At 40.0% G+C, this 21,820-nt stretch overlaps 1 protein-coding gene across 3 annotated transcripts in view; it reads left to right on the top strand.

Annotated features, from left to right (window-relative positions):
- Positions 1–21,820, top strand: part of TBXAS1 (thromboxane A synthase 1) — a 274,193-nt gene that overhangs the window by 113,717 nt on the left and 138,656 nt on the right. For all 3 annotated transcript variants that reach the window (XM_071551088.1, XM_071551087.1, XM_071551089.1), the window contains one exon: positions 1,626–1,678. In XM_071551088.1, the coding sequence (XP_071407189.1) occupies positions 1,626–1,678 (53 nt within the window). The remainder of the gene's footprint in view (positions 1–1,625; positions 1,679–21,820) is intronic.

The raw sequence follows: 21,820 nt of genomic DNA, 5'->3' as shown, positions 1-21,820 counted from the left end.
AGGAGGGTAGTAGGCAAGCTTTGTGATACTGAAATCATAGCAACTGCAGGCTTAAATCCTGCAACAGCTGAAGTACCACTGTAGCAAAATGCAGATCGGTGTGAACCTTTTCCCTTCCCACAGTGCCTGCAGGTAAAAGCCTTTTTGAGTTATCTGTATTTGTGATGTTACAAAGGCTTTGTCCACCTTAGTTTCTGTGTGCTAATGGATGAGGCTTTTCTGCTTAGCTTTAGTAGTAAAGAATTTCTCAGATGGGAATATATATTCTTTTCAGGCAAAATATATTCTTTTCAGGCAGTCATCTAATCCACGTCTGTCATAATTTTATCTCTAGTGTGTTTTCTTACACATCACCCAGTGCCTTTTATAGCTCAAGGAAAACCTAAAATTCTTGCCTTAATCTGGGATATGTATTGTCCTGTGGAATTAAAGTATTACAAGTCCAGGGTTAAAAAAAAAAAGCACGACCATACTGTAAGAATAAAAGGGGCTCTGTGAGAGGAGGACTGTAGGTGGTGGCAAGTGCTTTGCTGATTTGGGCAGTAAGTTAGCACTCAAGGGTGGTAAGTCAGATAACTACTTTTGATTACCAGATTTTCTTGTGCTTAGTGTGGCGAAATGCTCTCGAAGCATTCACGTGTTACATGGTCTTTTTTATTTATGCCAGCAGTAGATGTATTTAAGAATAGTTCATATTGTTCTAGCTAATATTCTGCTGTAAAAATTAAGAAAGATTCATAAGAGGCATAAGTATTCTACTTTGTTAGTGAATTTTCTCTCGAGAATGAAGATCATGACAGACCTTCTTGAATTAATAGATGTGCAGATTAATGCAGTCAAATGTGTTATTTTTTTCAGTAGACAAGTTACAATAACAATGGAGTATTATTCTCAAATATTATAGTTTTGTAAAACAGATTTTTTTTTGTTCACTTTTGGGGATATATTTTGCGCACCTTCTTTAGACTAATCAGTTTGAATTAATTTAGGACAACAATTTAATATAGTGGCAGGTTTATTTAGATAAATGGCTACCAATTCGCATCATTATGAAAATGAAATGCAGTAAAAATTCTAAAAATTTAAAAAATAAATCTGGTTGCTATTCTGCAGAGTTTGTCAGGTGACTGCCTTGTGCTAAACTCTGACTTTGCAAGTTTGGGTTTTTTTAAGTAATGTGACTAAAACCAAATCAAGATGACCTCACCACATTCCCTGTGTTTCCGTTTTGTGCAGTAAGTGATATACTTGTCCTCTATTAATTTCTCTGACAGATTTTCTATCCATTCACCTATCTGGAAAAAAAATGAGTCAGGATCCCAATGATGAAATTAGATTTAAAAAATAAATCATGAAATGGTAACAGATTTTGAAGTGTATTGATGAAAATGTGTGTCTTGGCTTTCCAGATTTTTAGGGGGACCTGGGAGTTTTTTATTTTTCAGTTGTCGTTTCTAGACTCTATGCATGTCACATATGGACAATGAGAAAAAAGTGAGGTTATAAGTTAATACCATGGTTCTCCTGGTTGAGGTTCAGAGCTCTATGGGTGTGTTAGTACCACTAAGTAATAGAGTTTCCCTTAAGTACTGTTCTAAAACACTTTTTATTTTTCTTTCTTCCAGGGTTTTTGGGAAAACCACACAAAACTTATAACAGAGTATGGACCTGTTTGTGGGTAAGCTTAACAGTGCTATCACTTTCTTCTTTCCTGGCTGGCTCTTGTTATTTGTGTTTGTTGGGTGGGAGATGAGAAAATACCAAGATAAAATGTTCATCAAAATGCAGAGTGCATTGTTTCAGTCTGGGGGACAGAGGTGGAGGTGGTTTGATTGCATGCAGTAAGTACTCTTGGTTTATTTTAGTTCAGCATTTGGTGTTGAGCTTCATTCTTCTCTTTCTGATTTTAATTATGCAAATAAAGTTTAGTCCTTTTCAGAACTGTACAAAGCTACCAGCCTTCAATATTCTCTTTTCATGTACATATTCTTTATACTTAAAGTGAACAGTGGAAATAATAATTTGTCATCTAAAAAAACCCCACTTAATTTATGAAATAGTATGAATTTGTTCAGCTGTTGGTATCTATATTTATGCAAAATTCCTCAACTTAAAATACAATGAAGTATAGATTAGAAATGAGGCATTCCTCTCTGTATAGCTCAGCTGTGCTATCTTAGCAGTTTATTAGGAGTAAAGAGGGTTTAAGTAGTATATTGCTTTGTAGAAGCCCTTCCACATTTCTGTGAATGTCATTTCTGTTCCAAGAACTACCTTCCAGTTGTCATCATTTTAAGTGGAAATGCAGTTATTTCATAGCTTCTATTGTTGTGGTCATTTGGTGTTTGTAGCATGACTATTATTTCAATATACATGTATCAAACAATATCCACAAACTACAGAAAATGTAATTTTTCCCCCCTCCGTGGTCTGCAAGGGGTTCAAGACACTTGTAAGAGAGCATATATGAGTGTTTGTGTGTATACGTATTTGATCATTAAAGATACCAATATGCTTTGTGTGATCTTCCAGTGGAAAACCTCTAGCAGAAAGAAGTCAGACTCGGGCATACAAAGCATTTGATGTTTCAGTCACAGCCGCCTTATGGCATTTATGCTCAGCCCTAAGGACAAAGTGCTGCAAGAAGTGATGGAAATAATGAATTCCAAGGGATAGGTGCTTGTCTAAGAGGAAATAATGCAGTGTCTTGGCTTGCCAGGAATGGGAGAAGATATTCATTAATGCTCTGGCAATTTGTATGTTGTGTAACAAATGGAAAATGACTGAGGCTTATTATCTCTGTGACCTTTGGTGTGATGCCCTTAAATGACAATAATGTAAGAACACTGGCATTCATTCCTCAGTATATTTCCCTCTTTATTAATATCATGCCTACTTTTTTTCTAAGCTGAATTTGAGACAAGTTGCTGTTTAGTCATCTGTGTGCTCACTGAGCCGGACAGAGGCTGTGTCATTGGAGAAGGAGATGTATAATTACAGTGCGTGAGCAGATGGAAAGTTTCGTTTCTCCAATCTACTCACAGCTGTTAGGGAATGAAACCCCTGTAAGACTTGCATGAACTGCAAAGCTGGATGATGGTGGTAGTGGTCAGCCAGGACAGTTCTGTCTCTTTGGGATTCTGTAGGTAGGAAGAGTGAACAAATTAATCATAGGTATACTTCATTTATTGCATCCATGGAAAACTCAATTTGTGAGGGTTCTTTGAGGCTGGCAGAGAAAAATAAAGGTTGCTTTTTGATATCTTCCAGGAAAACAAAGCTGGAGGCAAACAATGATGCCTTTGAGGTAAGGTCTATTTGCAGTTGAAGGAGGATGTTTTAAAACCTGGCTTGTGAGCTGATCTTCAATAGGTGTGGTATGTGTCAGGGGGTATTTATCACAGTCCTGTCAACTAAAGAAATTCCTTCTCCTTCCCCATAAGCCTTCTGTGTGATTCTGTCTGTGGTCCTTTGAAATAGGCTAATAAATGGTAGGTGTGTTTATGTGTATAGTCCCAGCAAAGTATTGGATCTGGCAGATGGAAGAAGATGTGGCATTTTTCTTTTCCCAGATTGAAAACTGCTTTCCAATAAGCATAAAGAGCAATGATCTTTATTTCTACAGTGGTGAAGTGAGTTGAATACAAATCTTTGGAACTGAAGCCTTTTTTTCTTTCTAAGGTCACTTGAATAGTCTGAATGATACCATCACAACTGTTTTCTTTTGTGTGTGAATTGGTTTCCTTGACAACAGGATGTCAAATCAACTTTTCAGCTTTAATCAAGTCAAAACAATATATCCCTTCCATTCCAAAAGGCCTCAAGTCGTAGAGAATTATTTCAAGTAAGGCTTTTGTAGGTCACAAAAGCTTTTTTTTCCTCTTTGCTCACGTGTGTGAATCCAAAGGAGAGGTGATGGTATTGGTATTTTATAGAGAGAGACAATGCAAATAGTCATCAGTTGTGAGTGTGTGCTGTGAAGACTGTCTGTTTTCATACAGAGGTGGCCCAAGATGGAGGCCAAGACAGAAACAAACAGCTCTGCTTTGGTGCAGAAGCAGAAATGGAGCATTTCTATTCAATAGGGAATTCAAGCCACTGATGTGACTTTTGAAGAGATCCTGCAACAAAGTGATAGTCTTTGGTTTAGCTGTAGTTCAGAGCACCTTCTAAAAAATGCTTCCTTTAAAATCTATGCACTATTTATCCATAACAAAGTAGAATTGAAAAATATCCTATGTGGAAAACAATGTACTGACGCGTTGTTAAGATTTGTCTTAAATAGTCTCCTTTTCATGTAAGAGTTATGCAGGAGAGTAGTCTTGTTTTCTGTGAAAATTAGTGACACACCACTAATTTTTTTTGATGAATATTGATGTTTTGATACTTTATTTTCACCTCCACCATATCCAGTTGTCCAATTTCAGTTTTAGGTTGTGGCTACTGATTGGAAGTAGGTGGTAAGAGCAGACAGAGAAACAAAGAACTTCTAGGAGAAATAAAGAGGGTATTTTATCTAATCATAAAAGCAACAAGCAATTACTACAATATGAGCCGAGGTATTGAGACAGTGAATTAATTTTAGTTTATATATACACACTTTATATGCATTTGACCAGTCTACTACAATTGCATCTTTGTGAAACTACAGCACTGTAAACATGTATGGCTGATTTGGAGTTAAAGAAATCTGCCAAAATATTATTGGCCCAAAAACATACTACCAGTGAGTGTACAATACAGCCCCAAGTGGGCAGGTGATTGCTCTGGGATGAATGAACTTACTCTGTAGTAATAAATTTGGATGGGGGCGGTCCCGGGGTGCAATGGATAGCACTCCGGACTCTGAATCCCAAGGTTGTGAGTTCAAGTCTCCGCAGGGACCCGTTCCCTGGCAGTTAAATGCCTCCCTGACATTTGATCCTATCCCAAGGACTTCACTGTCACTGTCCAAGCTCGCTCGGCCGTGGCAGATGGACCTCAGGGCTTAAACAGTGGGGCCAGTTCTGCTCACGCTGTGCCTCACCTAAAAAATCCACTGTGCAGGCTGGAAGGGCACACCCATGGGGGGAGAGCCCTGCCCAAATCTTCGTTCGTGAAGTTTGGCCATACACATTTGGATGTGGGGAAGAATATAAGAGTTCATAACATAGACCTCACTGTGTACAATCAGAGTGAGAACAGATTAAAATTCAGTGCAATTTGTAGGGTGACACTCTTTCTTCATGTTGTTTTGCATCTGAAACAGCTTGCAGCAGGTCAAACCCTATTCTTACTTTTCCTTCACCTGAACACTCAACTTCAGTCTGCTGTGAGAAGTCTGCAGATGTATGAAGTAGATGCTCAAAAAAGGACAAAAATAAGTAATACAGAGATGAAGAGATGAGTCTAGAAGTAGCAAGAGAATGGCATTTGGCTTAAACCACCTCTATAATGCAGAAGACAACTGGATGTTTGAGGTCAGGGTTGTCAGGCTGTGAACTGGGAAAGCGAGGCAACAAGATCAAAATTTGCATTTTCTAATGTTGGGAGGAATTAATGAGTACATTTCTGACAGGATTCAGTTGTAAACCATTGTGCTGGTTTGAAGGTGAACCAGCAAGGGAAAATGAACTCACCACGAGAGAGATTATAAGTCAGAGCTAAAATTTAATAATAATATTATTATAACAACACTGACACACAAGGGAAATTGCTTTCAACTCACAATACCCCAGCAGTATAACCCAGTGTCCTGGGGCACAAACCCAAGGGAGTTTGTTTGCCCTTGTGCTGAGACCCCTGTGGCTCCCCCAAGTCCAGAGCAAAAGGAAAAGAAAGACCTGTTGGTGCAGGCGAGGGCTGTGGTCTGGGCGAGAGCGGTGATCTCCTGCTGCCAAGGTCCTGCTGCTGCTCTGGATCCGACGAGAAGTACCCGAGGTCTTCTTACCCACCACTTATGTACCCTCAGGGAGCACTCAGTCCCTCCCCCTGGGCGGGGACTCACACAATGGGTGATTGACTCTGGGAGCCAGGGGGTGTTGAGCTGTTGATGGCCCATTAGCAGCTCCGCCCCCCTCAGGCTGGGTGTGAAGGTGATAATGGCTCCCTGGGCAGCTGCTGCTAATGGCCCATTGTCCTTGGGGAATGAATAGAGGGGGTAGAATACGCAGCTTTGATCACCCCCACACAGGGTTAGCTGGTCCCTCCTGCTGAACTAGGACAACCATTTTCAATCACAATAAAATCTCCATCAGCAAAATGCATCTACCCATGCTGAGCCTCTGCTGGACTTCAGCATAGGCATACCAGAGTCAGCACAGTACCACAGGAAGGGTGGCAAGGTGCAGGCACTCCTGAAGCATCTTGTTAAAACACAGATGTGAATGGAGCTCCATTTCTATATAAAGAGTATCTTCTTTTGCCATGGGATACTTCAGCACAATTTTATATGTTACACAGAAAGCAGCTTAGAATAGGACAGGCAATTTTTCTAAAGGTGTATGTAGGATTACTCAGTGTCTGATTTGTAGGTGGTGGTTGTTTGGTTTGGGTTTTTGTTTGTTTGTTGGGTTTTTTTATTTTTGTGTTTTGTTTGTGTTTAGTTCCCTTCTCCTTAAAGACCTCCTAATATTCCTTAAATGATTTCATAATAAGTTGTTATTGGAATCAAGTTCAAGCCTTGTTACTTAAATGATTGGGTAGTTTAAAGGATTAGGATAGATCATGGAGCCAGTCACTAAATTGAAATGTGTCCAGGGGTCCAGTCACTAAATTGAAATGTGTCCAGGGGTGAGCTGTGATTGTAAACTATACTGGCAGCTGACAGCTTTTCAGAAGTCTATGCAGCCAGACTTAGTTCTGGCTTGGTTTCTCCTCTCCTCAAAAAATGTCACCACAGATGGCACTAGTTATCATTTCTGCAGATGAGTCCATAACCAAACAGTTGTGAATAAGAAACAGGCTTTTCTTGCTGCTTCCTCTGGCCCCAGCATCAGGGCTGAGGCACACTGGTTAGCCACTGTAGAGCTTTGAAGCTTTGCCCTTTTGTGGACAGAGGGACATGCACTTCTGGGATTTAGGCATATGGAGCTTTTTTCAAAGCCTTTTCTTTCCTTCTGCCCTCATCAAACACCTTGGACAAACCTAAGGTGGGTAGAGCAGGATCTCCTCCTGCAGGGAGCAGCCTATGTCTTCATCATGTTGCTAATTTAAATGAAGAAACAGTGTCTTTATTGCTATTTTAGTTTCAAACAGGTTTTTTTAACCTCTCTGTTTTGAGCATTATTCTCCTTTCTCTGGAAAAAATAATACCAGGGCAAGAATTCTCATCTTTGTTTCTCAAGGCTCATGTAAAGAAATAACTTATTTTTATGAAACAATCTTATCCTGCTTGATTTCCTTTTTGTCCTTGGAGAGGGTGGGGGGTGGTGTCTAATGGACTTACTACCTCTCCTAGCAATAAGTACTTACTTAGTTTGATGTTTTAAAGAATTTATTTTTCATTTTTTGGCTAGAGAAAATCATACCTGGACAAGGTTAGGGAAAAACAAGGTTCCTGTTACTGATCTACTGCTCTTCATAATTTGTTTCACATGTAACCTGGTAGGGCATTTTGGTAGTCTCACTTGCCTGGATTTTGTTTTCCTAAAGGGTGATACATTTTTTGGCCAGTGTCAAGTCTTTCATTTTCTATCAAGATTTATTTTCTTCTCATTGTTTTCTCTTTTATGTGTTTTAATAAAGTCTTTTGACTTTACGAGATTGCTAATCAGCCCCAGAATTACTGCTGTGAATTAGAGTTATCTTTTTCTTACTTTAAATACCTGCAATTTTAGATACAGTACCATGAAACCCTTAAACATGTGCCAAACTTCGAGCATGTGAGTAATCACATTAATGGTGTTACTCAACATGCTTCAAGTTAAGTGGAAGTCTGTCTGCCTTGCTAAATCAGGGCTGTAAAAGAACCAATTGCATTTGCGCCTTAAAAATATTTTTATTACTGTTGGTACACATAAACACCTAGTTCTGTTGTATCTGGGAGAAGTTAATGGGGAGAAAAATATCTCTTCTCCCTCCCCACCCTCTCTTTTGACAGGGTTTTGCGTGTAGACAGTTTGTTGCTTCTCTGTGTAATGTGTTAGCCATTCTCTCTGAAATGGAAAATATTATCTCAAAAATAGACAGAACAATTAATTTGTTGTTCTTAATTTAAAGTTTCAGACAACCCTCTTCTCCCCTCCCCTTTTTTTAGCACTTTTCAAATCTGTTAATAGTAATCTATTTTTTTAAAATTGTCTTTTAAAAAAGAACTGAAACCCAACAATTGTCCTAACAGGAGTTCTAGCACAGGAGTCACGGTAGAATGCTGCATCTTCATCTGATTTCCCACACTTAACCGTAGTTAGGTATTGGTTATAGTTAGCTCCAATGGTTAAATCAAGCTGCTGGAACATGTCCTGTGAGTTAGTTATGGATGTATCATCATCAGTTCCTCCTCTTGTCTCTAGAGCTGATTGGTCTTAAAAACATAGCTTTCTATGGGACTGATGCCTAAAGATTTACTCAAAAGGTGGCAACCACACTGTTTTGAGGATTGGAGTCTACTGTTATTGTTAGTTGTAATAATTTTTGTGGTCTGCCTGATCATTATGGAGTATTTTACTTTCTGCATACTCAGACCTATGGGCTGGATTTTATTAGCAATATTTATGGTAAATTAGTTGACTAGTTTAGTTCTGGCATGTTTCTAATGTTGTTAGGGCTCTGGAACATTGCACATTGATGCTTAGTGTACTAGTATTGTTGAAGGGATTCATTAACGAGCAACTCTTTGCCATAGACAAATCTAATGTGTGGACTGTTACCTCCCATGAGAACTGTGCAGCTTGAGCTTCTGTACTCTGTGATGGCTCTTGATTTGTTACTATAGCCTCTTGTTGTCCCAGTAAGGTCCAGGGACACTTGTGTTCTATGTATTCACAGACAGAGACTCAAAGACCCACCAAAATGTCATAGTCCAAGCCCTCGCCACAGGCAAAGCTGTTTGGATGGAAAAGTCTGGTGCAAGTGGTAACTTCTTGCAAAGATCTCCCACTCTTCCCTGAGTCTCCTGGGGTGGCTGAACTACAGGCATGTGCTCACTGTTGTGCTTTTTCACAAGTTTGTTTCCTCTATCCAAGACTGCTCCATGACTCTACTGCAGCTGTTTAAGCCAACATAAGTCAAAGACCTGATGTAATCTTTAACACCTCTGGAAAGAGTGTGAAATCCAACCATATGAGACAGACAACATTTTATGTGCTCTTGGCCAGGCAGCAAAGGACATTGCCTGTCACCTGCACCATGTTGCTGATGCTTGTTTCTGTACTCACGGTGCATGGAAATTGCTGTGATCGCAGCTTCTGCAATTTACTGTTTGTGTAGAGGAAAATCTCCTGGTTGATATGGCTCCACTGAAACAGCATTGGCTGTATATAGGAAGGCTCTGTGAGACTGGCCAGAGCTGTGTCAGCTCCTGAGAGTGGCAATTGAAGCAGAAAGCAGGCTCTTGTACCATATCTTAGCATTTGAGGAACCTGATTAAATTGTGGTCTGCTTCTGTGTGTTCAGGTAGCAGCCTTGACTAGGAGAAGTTTTCACCTCCATTTGCTCCCGTGGAAGTGTTTCTTCTTTCCTTTGTTTCCTTGCATGCTGGTAGTGCATCATTTAGCTATTAAAGCATAGTTCTTGTGAGCTCAATGTTAGGATTATTTGAAAAGTAAAGTTTCTTTTAAAAACATGCTACCTGAGGAGTGTTTTACAGCTAATACAGCACGGGTGATCTTTGATCTCTACTCCCTGTTTCTTAGCTAATTAATGCTTAAATTATCATTTTATAGGGGGTCACAATGAGACTGCTAAACAGATTTCCTCCTCTTATCATGTTACACCGTTGTGATGAGCACCTGCATACCAGATTGTGTCATCCTCATTCAAGGAAGGGGGAGAAAGTATTCTGAGTTAAAAAAACTAGTTAGACTTAATTTCACCTTGCTCTAACTTCTTCATTATCTATTCGAGTCTGTATTTGTTAAACTTCTGAAAGCTGGCTTTAAAGTCTACCTTCTAATTTTTCCCCCCTTTCCACCATTTGGAAAGAAGTAGTAGGAGGGCTTTTAAAAGACTGAAAAACCAGGCATTTTTATAATATACCAATCCAACTACAGAAAATACGGGAAAAGAGCAGCATTGGAGATTTTGCTGTGCATATCAGATGCTTTCATTAGAATTTCCTACAGCACCCAGAAGTATTGATGCAAACCTGAAGTGGCTACATGCAATGTTTAATGTTCAGTAGCTATTAATGGTCTCTGACTTCACTCACTACATATCTGATTAGGAACTGGTGTTCCCAGTGCCATTCATGGTAATTTTTAAATTAATTTCCTGAATTGTTTCTCCTCTCTCTGCATAGAGGGAGGAAAATGCATCGCGACTCCCAATGTATGTGTGTGTGTCCTTCCTTTTCTTGTCAGCCTTTGAAGCATATCAACTTTAATGTTCAACTCAGGAGCTCCTTCTGCCCTCCTTGGTGGTCCAACACTTCACAGGAAAGTCAATTACTGCCTCTCCAAGTGACTTCTTACTGCCAGTTTGCCCTTCTTTCTGGCAGCCCAAAGAAATCCAAAAGCAGCTTATGACTGATTTGTCATCTACCAGAAGACACATCAAGCAAAACGGATTTCCCTTTCCCGCATACCCCATACTGGGGTCTGGAGAAGGATGAGGAGAAGAAACTGCAAATCAGTAGCCTGTTGTGTGGGCCAGTTGCTTGCAAGCCTAGCACAGGCTGGAGCATCCATGGCTCTGTCCCCTTTTCATGTTCATCAACTAGGAGCTCCAGGATGCAGATGCTGGTTAGACTCTCTCTCTCGATGTTGGGGAGCCCTTAGATGAGATCCCATGAACCTCTGCCCCTTAGGACACCAAAGCTTTGCACAGGAATTTAGTTTCTTAGAAATAGTCATATTTTCCTCTTTGATGATGGCTACACTTTGCCAGATACCTATAGATGCATGTCCTACCAAGTGCTGCCTGTTGTCCTTTGATGGTGCCACCACTTTTTTAGGATTTGTTCTGTTTTTACTTTTTACATTGACAACTTTGATTTGTGGGCTTTGTGTTCAGGCTTTTTTGAACTTCACCCCAACCCCCCCAGCTAAATATTTGCTCTGGCTTTGTTTCCTTGCTCGTACTTTTCTCCATCCTCTTTAGCCCTGTGCTATCTTTCCTCTATGCTCTAATTTTTATTGCTCCCTGTTTTTCATAACCATTTTGAGTTGAAAACAGGTAATGTGACCTGACAACTTTAGCATCATTCCAAGGTTTTTATGTAATTCCATAAATCTCTTCATTACTTTTTTATTGTTTTGTCATGTATAGGTTTTTGTTTTTCCTCTACCTTATTAGTCTGGGGATCACTTTTAGTCTACTGTGTTTTATTAGTAGTAAGGGAAACAAAATGTCTCCTTTTTCTTTGTTGGTTTGGCACCATCTTCAAATTACCCTTTTCTCTGTTCAACTACCTCTCTTCTTTTCCTGGAGAGTCTGCTTTGTGTCAGACCTTCTGCTGGTAGTGATCTGGGTATGATTTCATCAGGCAATAGGCAAAAGTATACCCCACTGTAGGAGAAGAATTTGTTTTCAGCTCTCCCTCTATTTTTTTTTCCTAGCTTGGGAAGCATGAAATTAGCTGAGCCACCAATACCCTGGGGACTGTGAATCTTTCTTTCCTTCCAGTAAATTTTGTGGCTAAACCTGAAGGCTTGTATTGAATGAGGATTTATTTCAGTCATACTGATAAAATTGTACTGGTACAATTACACAGCTATAGTAATGTCAAAAAACCTCCCATGCACAGGCACAGAAGTTCTGGAATGACACAAACTACATCAGGGAAAAGATTGACCATCTCCCCCAGCCATTATAGTGTATGGTGTACTCCCATATAAGTTTTTTGTAGTTTAACTTTATTAAGATTCAAATCATGTCTTGTCGCAGAATCTCCTCACTCCCCCATGTAAAAAAGCCTGAAAAAAGGCGGTCTGGACCTTCAATCTATTGTTTACTTCAGTGTAGCTCCATTAAAGGTATAGGGTCATAACTACTTGAGGATCTTGACCCAATGTTTTTAGGTCTCTCTCATGTTATATAACTTCAATTTTTAGATGATGGTACTTATTGAATAAAATTAGGTTTTGTACAGCAAATTTTAAGATATAGCCAGACCTTTTAAAGTAGTTTACAGAAAAAGGAGTGAGTTGGGAACAATGTTCTGACTCTGTAAGGGCTAGCAGCAGACATTTTATCACTCAGCAATAATCTAAGTTTTTCTATCAATGTTGGCATCTATTTCATTGAAAAAGGGTTTTGGCAAGGACACTGAGAATTGCTACAGAGTCTTTCAAAGTGACATTATGAGAGGATCTTGGTTCTTTGGGACCTTTTATTGCATGGAACATCTTATGAAATACTCTGTGTGAAGGGACAAAATAATATGTTACCAAAGCAGCCTAACAATTTTATGTGTCCACTGGCTGTCCATTTGGGCCAGTAGTAAATAAGCTATGTATGGGGCAGGAAAACGAGAAAGTATGTCTGCAAGTGCAGTAGAGAGATAAATGTTAAAGTGGGTCAGATGGTAATGTAACATCATATGGAAAGGCATTAGTTTTTAAATATTAAACTCTAGTAAAATCATTTGAGTTTTTATTTTTGAAGCAGAAAAGCATATTACCAAATGGGAGGATTAATATTTGAGGTACCTAAATTTATTCTTACAACAGGCTTATCTTTTCTCCTGCATCAGTGGCATTTTATTTGCTTTTGCCCAGTCCCTAGTGCAATTGGATTTTCATCAGTAGTGAAGAACAGAATCAAGTTTGTGAAACTACCATAATTTTCATCCTGTTCATTTCATTAGTGAAATATTTAAACAAATACACAGTTTGTAAGCCTTCGAGTAGACCCTGACACCCCTTTGATACACCACTGTGCTTACACATACTCACAGCACTGCTCTGGACACTGCTCAGTGTATTTCCCAATTCCATGCCTCTTCTAAGCTTGCAATTTTGAATACTGGATTTCTGCAGGCAGCTCTCTGGGCACTGGCTGGCACCTCCAAACTCTGCAGGCTGATCCTCCTGCTGGAGAAGTGGCAGCAATGCATTGGGCTGAGGTCAGAGGACAACAGATGTTGCTGTCAGTGCTAAACCTGCTCGCCAGGCAGCATGGCCTGTTTAACTGGAAGGTCTCTACTGGATTTGAAAGGCTCCAGGTGAGAAAAGCATGATCAATAATTACAAATATTAAAAGTGGTGCCTTCTCTTGCTTTCCTACCTTTTTTTCCTTTCCTTCTTTGCCTACAGGACATGAAGCATCTGAATCCCCCAGACAATTGCTCATGCATTTACATTTTCATTTGCTTGGTTTATAGCAGGATTGTTCAAGCTTTTGGGAGGGGCAGCTATCAAAGATGTACAGGCACTGCCATTGTGTTTTATTGTTCCAGTCCATTTTTCCCTGCGAATGTAGGTGGGAGTTTTTCAGTGGGTTGGTGTTGTGGTTTTTTTACTTTCTCTTTCTTCTAAGAATGTATAACCCTTTTATTGTCAGTCTTCAATCACTTTTGATAGATCAATATATTTACTTCGATGATGGTTCATCCTACAGTTGTGCTTGTATTACTTTTTTTGCTTTGTTTATAGGGGTTATGAATAGATTCAGTGGATTGTATCTGTGCTATGCCTTTTGTTGTGTGAGGATCAAGTTGCTTGAAATTGCCCCAATACCTTTATATTTAGAAGGACTATTGTTTACATTGGATTGTGTTCAAATGTACTATTTATTCCTTTTTCTAGGTAGACTGAGCAATTAAAAATGCTATTTTTGTTTCAGAAATGTTCTGCTCAGAACTCTTAAGTACAATTGCTGTTTCATGTGCACCCAACTGTGTGGAGGAAAGTGCTCTAGGAAAACTGCTCCAGCAGACTCCATGGATCCAGGGGGTTTGAGGACCAGCACAGCAAAGTGGTGTTACATGATAACATTAACTAAAAAATGAGGCAGGTCCACCAGAGTCCTGTGGTCTAGCCAAGCAGCTGTGACTGAGGCAGAGAGGAGAAATTCTTGCATCTACATCTCATTCATGTCCCTAGGCAGCCAGATGTGGGCCTGGGACAGCTGTTTAGTGCAGTTGTGACAAGACCTCAAATTGTGTGCAATGCAGATGCAAGGATTGGGTGCCAGTGTGATATGCTGCACTCTAGCAGGGTGTCAGTAGACGGAGATGGGTGAATAGGGACATGCTAGTGAAGATGGAATGATATGCCTATGGAAGAGAGGGTTAATGTACTTTTCAGTCCTCAGGGGTTTGCGTTGTTTCATGATGTATATGCTATTTGTTATGCCGTTGCCCCTTTCTCTCCCCACAAAAAAAGAGAGCAACAAAAGGAGTGTGTTTGTTACAACTGATAATATATACAACATGGTGAATGGGAAAGATGTCAACTAGGCAGTGCTCTCACTAGTGCTAATGTTTGCAACTTGATCTGTTTCTTACGACTACACATTAAATAGGGTAAAAAAACCCCTGAATGTGCATGGATTTCAGCAAAGTTTAATAATTTAAACCAGGTGGGCATATTATCTGTTTGTAGGATGTTATCCCCATAGTTACCTTACCAGAGCCATATACATCCTGGATTTTGGTACATTCATTTTTAGGCTGAAATATTTTGTCATGTTATAAAACTCATGACTCAACTACCTCCCAGCAGTGCGTTGTCCATTTGAAACAGCAGATTTTCCTGGAAGTCATTACTTTGGAGTGCCATTGCCAGCTGTACACATCACTCTTGCTCTTCTTGTCCTCTGTGGTGCAGAACTGCTCATTGATGTTATTGAAGATGTTACTGCTGATACACAAGCTATCAGGTTTTTCTATTCTTTTCTTTCTTTTCTATCCTTGTTGAATTGCCGTTTCCTTTGTCTTCTCTGTGGTGCACTGAAAGAGGTTAGGAAATCTAAAAATGGTTATTTTTAATGGGATTTTAAGTCCAGCATGACACATATTGAATTGATTCAGGAAAATTTCCTGGAGCTGTAGCATTTTACTATTAAAAATATTTTTATCATTGCAATTTTTCTGTAACAAAATGCATCTATTTTTTTCCTTCTAGCCCGTAAAAAAACCCCTGCTTTCTAATGTTTCCACATGGTCAGATATTAGCCATTTCCCCAGATAATTTAGGTTGATCATGTGTACTGCTAGCATTTTTATTACAAAGAATTCTGCTAGTGGTTCCATGATAAATGCATAAAGAACTGGGAAATTACTTTTATTTGGCTTAGTGTACATTTAATAATGCATTAACAAAATGAATGGTTTTGTGTGTGTGTGTAGGTCTTAAGAATATATAGAAAAAGTACATGCTTCTATAGGTAAAAAAATAATCTTTCCTGTATGCATTTTGTATGCTGTAGCATAAAAAAATTACATTCCCAGGAGCTCAGTAGGTGGTCAGTATATTTTTTTTTTGTTTTCACATTTTTTTTAGGCACATCGTGAAAGAAAAGCAAGTCCCAGTGACTGTCCCCCTCGTGCCCAATCGGGCAAACCTTTCCTTCTCTGAGAAAGGCTGTCCATTGTTGACTGGTATCTGTGTCTTTATTGCACACAAACTAAATGAATGAGTTGCCCATTGCTTCCCACTTATGAAACCCTGCTTTTGTTTGCTTGAACTTCAGATTATTTTCAGGCTAGTAACCATGACCAAGTCAAAGTGTCATTTCTTATTCTGCAAAAGGGTCTATGTATGTGTAGTTGACACAAAATTAGATTTGTATTATTCATTCCATCTAGTTATGATGCAAACCATCCCCCCCCCAAAAAAAAAGTCTATTGAGTCTTATCTATTACTGAAGAATTAAAATATTCTAATATTAAAACAGTATTATTTCAGAAATGCATGCATCTGCATTAACATAGGAGAGCAAAGGCATTAAGAGGGATAGTGTGCAATGTAATGTAACTCTCTCATTGACTTAAGATCAAAATGCCAATAAGAAGGAGTAGATTGAAAGAAAATTATTTGCATGCTTATTTCAAGTGCATTCAAAAATAAAATATCGTCCACCATTGCTGATCCTATTTACAGGAGGCAGATGAGCTGTGTTGCTCATAAAGAAATGAAAGATAAAGAGCGGAATTAAAACAAACAGAAACAGCCTACTGATTTTGAATGCCTCTGTTCTCAATGCTGCTTTTGTAGATATGTATGAGGACATGACTTTTCAGCAGATAGAGATACTCAGTGTTTTCTGAAAGCCTTTTCTTTCCTTCAGGGCTAAAATGGCTAACCAAAAGCAGAGAAGTGAAAAACTCCAGTTGTACTTGAGTTCTGGCCATGATAAGTGAACTATATGTGAGATGAAGGTTGCAGAAATGCAGAGTTATGGATGGCTTTTCTGTGCACCCTGATGGCAGGTCTCAGGGAGGAAAAATATTACAAACCTAAATTTTATCATGGTCAGAAATGCTTTATGAGAGGCAAAAGTCAGATCACACGAGTTTTGTTTTAGTCGTCCTGAAGTGTGTTTGCTTATATGAAGTTTAGTGATGGACGTGTAATGAGCAACTTTATTACATTTCTGCTTTTGTTGTAGTCAACCTGTTTTATCGCTTACTCTATCTTGTGATGTTGTAGTATCACAAATCATATTTAAATCCTTTGACCTCGTTCCTGTTTTGTTTTCTCCGTATGGTCTCACATATGCTCTCCTTCTTTTGTCCCCGTCCCCAAATTTTTCTTGGATCCTGCACTGTGACACACACATGCTCCCCTGCTTTCTGGGACGCTGTGAATCTTTGGCTTCATGGCCACCTGTTCAGACAGATCCCTTGTATTTTTCTAGAAAGCAGCCCTGCACTGCAGGCCCCTCTTCTACGTGTTCTCTCAGCCATATTATTCGATGTAGCATCACAGTCATATCCCTCATCTTCTTCAAGTGCACTGCTCTGTCTCCATTTATCTTGTATGAAATGGCTGTAGCCCTGCCAGGGTAATGCTGCCTGTTGTTTCCTAGAAATTGCTTACCTGTCTGTCAAGGGAAGCTGCTTAGAGCTCCCAACTAGAAATCAGGATAAGCACTCAGCAGATCCCTCTCCCTCCCTATGTGGGGGAGGGGGAAAACAAAAGGATGGAGAAAAGTCTACCCTTGTTTAGACTAAGTAACATTGTCTACCTACCCTCCTCAGCCATCTTGTAGATTTTTTTCTTTTCACTGCACTGATAAAAATAGGTAGCACTGTTGAATATAAATAATAGACTCATAGAAATCCATACAAATGAACACTGTGTTCATAGTAGCAAGTAAAGTTTGGAGACACAGAAAGTTTGCTATCTCCCAGAGGTAGCCCTCCATAGAAATAATATTCCAGTGTTATGGAAACAGTAGCCTAATGGTTTTTGCCTCAGGATATGGCAAAGGAGTACTTTAGTAATGAATTAGGTGCAAGAGATGAGACTGCTCTCATGCTGCATCTCGAAAACCAACAGAAAGGCCACGCACAGAAATATGCTGAAAGCCATGAGGTCAGCCAGGCATACTGCGCTTTAGTGAGCGCAGACAAAACAGGCCTTGGTGCAAATGTCACAGTCTAAACACGGGTAACAAAACACAGACTAATACAGTGCAAGCTTGGTGGGAAACACCATGGGAAAAGTTTTAGAAACCTTCTTCTGGCACTTCTTGCTGAGGTGAAGAGCTATGAGCCCTTTCAGTGCTGCCCGGTTGCAATAGCACCACACATCCCACACGGGAGGGGAGCAACTGGTTTCTTATTAATATCACAGTACTTCTCATTTCCAGTAGCATCCTGTAAAAGCAGTACCCTATTTACAGCTTTCATTTCGCATTAATGAAGTGGAATACTGATGCAGCTAATCAGCACTAGCGGTATGATGCAAGCACGTGGAGCGACAGTGGTGGTAGCAGCAATCATCTTAGCCCAGTTGGCAGGATAAAAATAACCCCTGCCACCCCTGGGAAGCAGCAGCTCCATGGCTGTGGAGGAGCACAGCCCAGGACCCTGTGGCTCTGTGCTGCCATGGAGCCCAGCTTCTGCTGCAGCCCACATGAATCAAGAAAATAAACAATTCTGTTATCCCTGTCCATCCCTTTTGCTGATTCTCTTCCCAGCCCCTAAATGAATTTTTGTACTTGCACTTGGATCCGGACTCAGATTTCCTCCAAAAACCAAATGGACATAGATTGCCAAATGTGCTTGTATAATTCAGACATGGGGGTTTTTTCCTCTTCATGGCACTTTGTGAGCTTAATTTAATCTCTGTCATTTCTTATATGTGGGTAAATGTCATCTACTTCATTTCATGAATGAATTAACACAGCCATGCAGAGTCTGTGTTTCTCGCACTGCTCACTTGGAAGGGGGAAGGGATTAGTAAATGTGTGTGACACCCTTAAGTTACTAAACCCTGGGGTTAGAGATGCCCAGAACTAGATCTCTTTTACACCCTTGTAAAAGGGACTTGAAAGACTCCACTAGTTCTGTACCTTGTAATGGCCCCAGTCAGCCCTTCTTTTTAGTTTGATACCATAAGTCTCTTACTGTACCTGATGAGGGAGATGCTCCTCTAAAAATAGGTATGCTTTTTAGTGGTGGGGAGAATATAAATAATGCCAGAATTTTCTTCCTTTTTTGATATTCCTAGAACATGTCAGAAAGCAGAGGCCTTTTGGCAAGGTGTAAGTTTGAGATAGCGCAGAGGTTCTTGGTATGTAGAAGATAGCATTTTTAATCCCAGGTATGTGGACCAAGAGGTGGATGTAGCCATACAGAGTTGCACAGAAAGTGTGTGCAAGCAAACTTCTTATGTTATGTAGTACTTTTAATACAGTCAGGAATTAAAGTAATAGTTCCACATGCTCATTTTATAGCTTTCACAACATGAAAAGAAATGTAGTTCATCAAAAAAGGAAATGAGGAACGATTTAGTCTTAAATAGAAGTCACTGTGGCCATATCTTTTTTTCATGAATTTACACAATGGGCTGGATTAGTCTCTGGCTGAGGCATGTGTGTGTGTGTTGGCAGAGCTGCGCTTTGAAACTTTTCTCCATGCCTGAGACTGCTCAGTGCTACCAGGCCTTCATTTTCATGTGCAGAACATTCAACTGTTTCTAGGGTGTTGTGGTTTTGGGATGTTTTTCTTCTCTCAAGTGATAATGTATGTTTCCCAGTTTTCTAATCTGAAGAAATCAACCTGAGAGTACTTTATAAAAACAGTCCAGGAAAGCACCCTGCCAGCTAGAGTCACAGCCCAGGGTGCAGAAGTTAGCTCCCAATTTTCCTGAAGAAAGCTGGCACAGGATTCCCAGGTGTATATGGCAGCTGAGAAGCTCTGTTCTCACAAGGTGTCAGCAGAAAAAAAAAAAAAGAGGTGATTGCTGGCAATTCCCATCTCTTCCATAGCTGCCTGTTCCCCAGTCTCTCAGATGGAAAATGGACGACATTGCTTTGCCCACTGTTTGTCATCCAGGTTATTTAAATTGTAGGCTCCAGAGGCACAGAATAAACTTTCTACTTATGTATATATCCTGTCAAATTAGAGCATAGGAACCTTGGAGACCTCGAGCTGCAAATATAACACAAATAATAATGGGACAAATTTGTCCCGTTCCTTTCCTTTCCTCTCAGTCCAAAATAACCCTTTCTGTGAGGATTGTGTTTGGGCTTTGCAGCTGTTTATTATCTATCACTTAGTCCTACCACATCTGAATTGCCTGCGAGCGCTGAAAGGGGACAGTGCTCATGACAAATCAATTTGCTGACCTCTGAAATAATTAAGTAAGTAATGCTGGGCCTCAGTCCTATTTTAAACAAGCAGATTGCTGTTCATTTTTACATATCTTTGCCAGCAGTGAATGGGTGTCTCTAATCAAAAGAGACAGAGTGATTGAGGAACTTCTTTTAAGGAAACATATCTTAAGAAAATTAACCTCTCCCCCTGTATCTGTATAAGTTTGCATACCTCTCCTTCCCTCCTCCCCCTTTTTTTTCTTCTAATAAGAGATAATAAAATACTGTGTTTTCATATGACTTTGCAGATGATCTTTGTGTACTTTACCAGACCACAGCACAGGAAACAAAGCCTTGTTTATTGCCTAACAGAATATGTATGTTTTATGATTAATGTGATGTGTTTATAATACATGGGACTGACAACAGATAGGGAGATCAAAGTCTTCTGTGAATTGACAGCAGCACTATAAACAAGGTGAAAGGATTGCAGGTGTTTCCCACATGGGTATTATACAAAAAAATATGGCCCTTTTCCATAAGGTACTGTATGTGCTCTTACCTTTTCCTGCACAAGAAGGCAATATTGCTGCTAGCATGTCCGTGGCTCAGGATCTGGGAGATGCTGTTGGCAGCAGATGACATGCCATGTGGCCAGAACATTCTTGGGAGCACAGCAAAGACATTAGTCTTTCAAATTAGAAGTAACTGATTGATCTGCTACATTGTCTGAGAACAGAAATCTGCATTCTGGGGGGCGTCCCTGACAAAACGTTGGGAAGGAAGACGAGATGCTTGGGTATTGCAGGAGGGACTCAGCAGTCCAATGTGCCTCTTGTCTCACTTCTGTCTAAGCTCACAGTTGGACTTGGCAGTCATCTCTTGCCTCCATGGGTTATCTTCTGTGGCTGTGGCCATGGCAGGCACTAGGTGTGGTTTGAGATACCTAGGCCACAGCTCTGCAGAGAACAATGGTGGTGCAGGAACAAAACAGCAGACATGATGCTGCACTGCTAATTATTTTTGTAGATTAAGAAAAAAAAGAGGTGCATTTACTAAATTACTAGAAAGAGGACCTTAATATTCAGGGGGAAACCTGAACATAAGGCAGTAGTCTCTGTCTTTTTGATTAATTGCCTTAGGCGTGGTGCTTGTCTGCTCTTATGAACCAAACTGCTGCAATTGGGTGTTGTGGGTGTTTGTTGCCTCTTCAGTTATTAAAACACTTTGCATGAAGATAATTTATTTTGTTCAATATGCTGTAACATAACCACCTCCTTGACCTGTGAACCCTTTGGTAACCTTTGCCTTTACCACAACTTCTGGGAGGAGATCCATGCTCTGTATTCAACACTTGTGAAAAATTTTTGCCTGACCCTCCTGGGCATGATGCAGCCCATGGCTTCCTGCTTCTGCCCCAGCAGCCTGCTGTGGCAATGGCTCCTGATCCGCACTTTCATCTGCTGGAGGAAGCTGACTGTCCTCATGCTGTTGAGGTATTGCTACCAGGTGTTCCCTGTCTCACCTTCCAATGGAGCTAAAGCTACTGGTCTAAAATGTGGAATTTCTTCTCTATTTTAGAGGGCTGCAGTTTAAACAGAAACATAATAGAAATTGCTCAACAGTGCAACTTAAATGAGGCCTCATCTACACAGGGAAATTGCCTTTGTGCATGGGTGATGAAATTTATTTTTACTAGTATGGCAGTGTTACCACCAATTTCCATGAGTGTTTCCACGTGGACAGAGCTGCATCACCCTGAGGATTCCATACTACATGCATGTGTTCTTTCTTCTCTGCAGGAACGAGCTAGGTAGCCCCAAGCATTTACATTATACCTGAATGCCCTACATGAGAACAGTGCAAAGTGTTGGGTGAAGCAGTGTAATGGTACTGTAGCTAAAGGCAGGACTTTTGTGTGTGAACAAGCCCTGTGAAAAGATTAACATAGGAAAAGTTAATAAAAAGTGCT

This window comes from Pithys albifrons, chromosome 3 (genome assembly GCF_047495875.1).
Source record: "Pithys albifrons albifrons isolate INPA30051 chromosome 3, PitAlb_v1, whole genome shotgun sequence".
NCBI lineage: Eukaryota > Metazoa > Chordata > Aves > Passeriformes > Thamnophilidae > Pithys > Pithys albifrons.
Note: the sequence above shows the minus strand (reverse complement) of the source record. Positions and strands in the feature narration are given on the sequence as shown.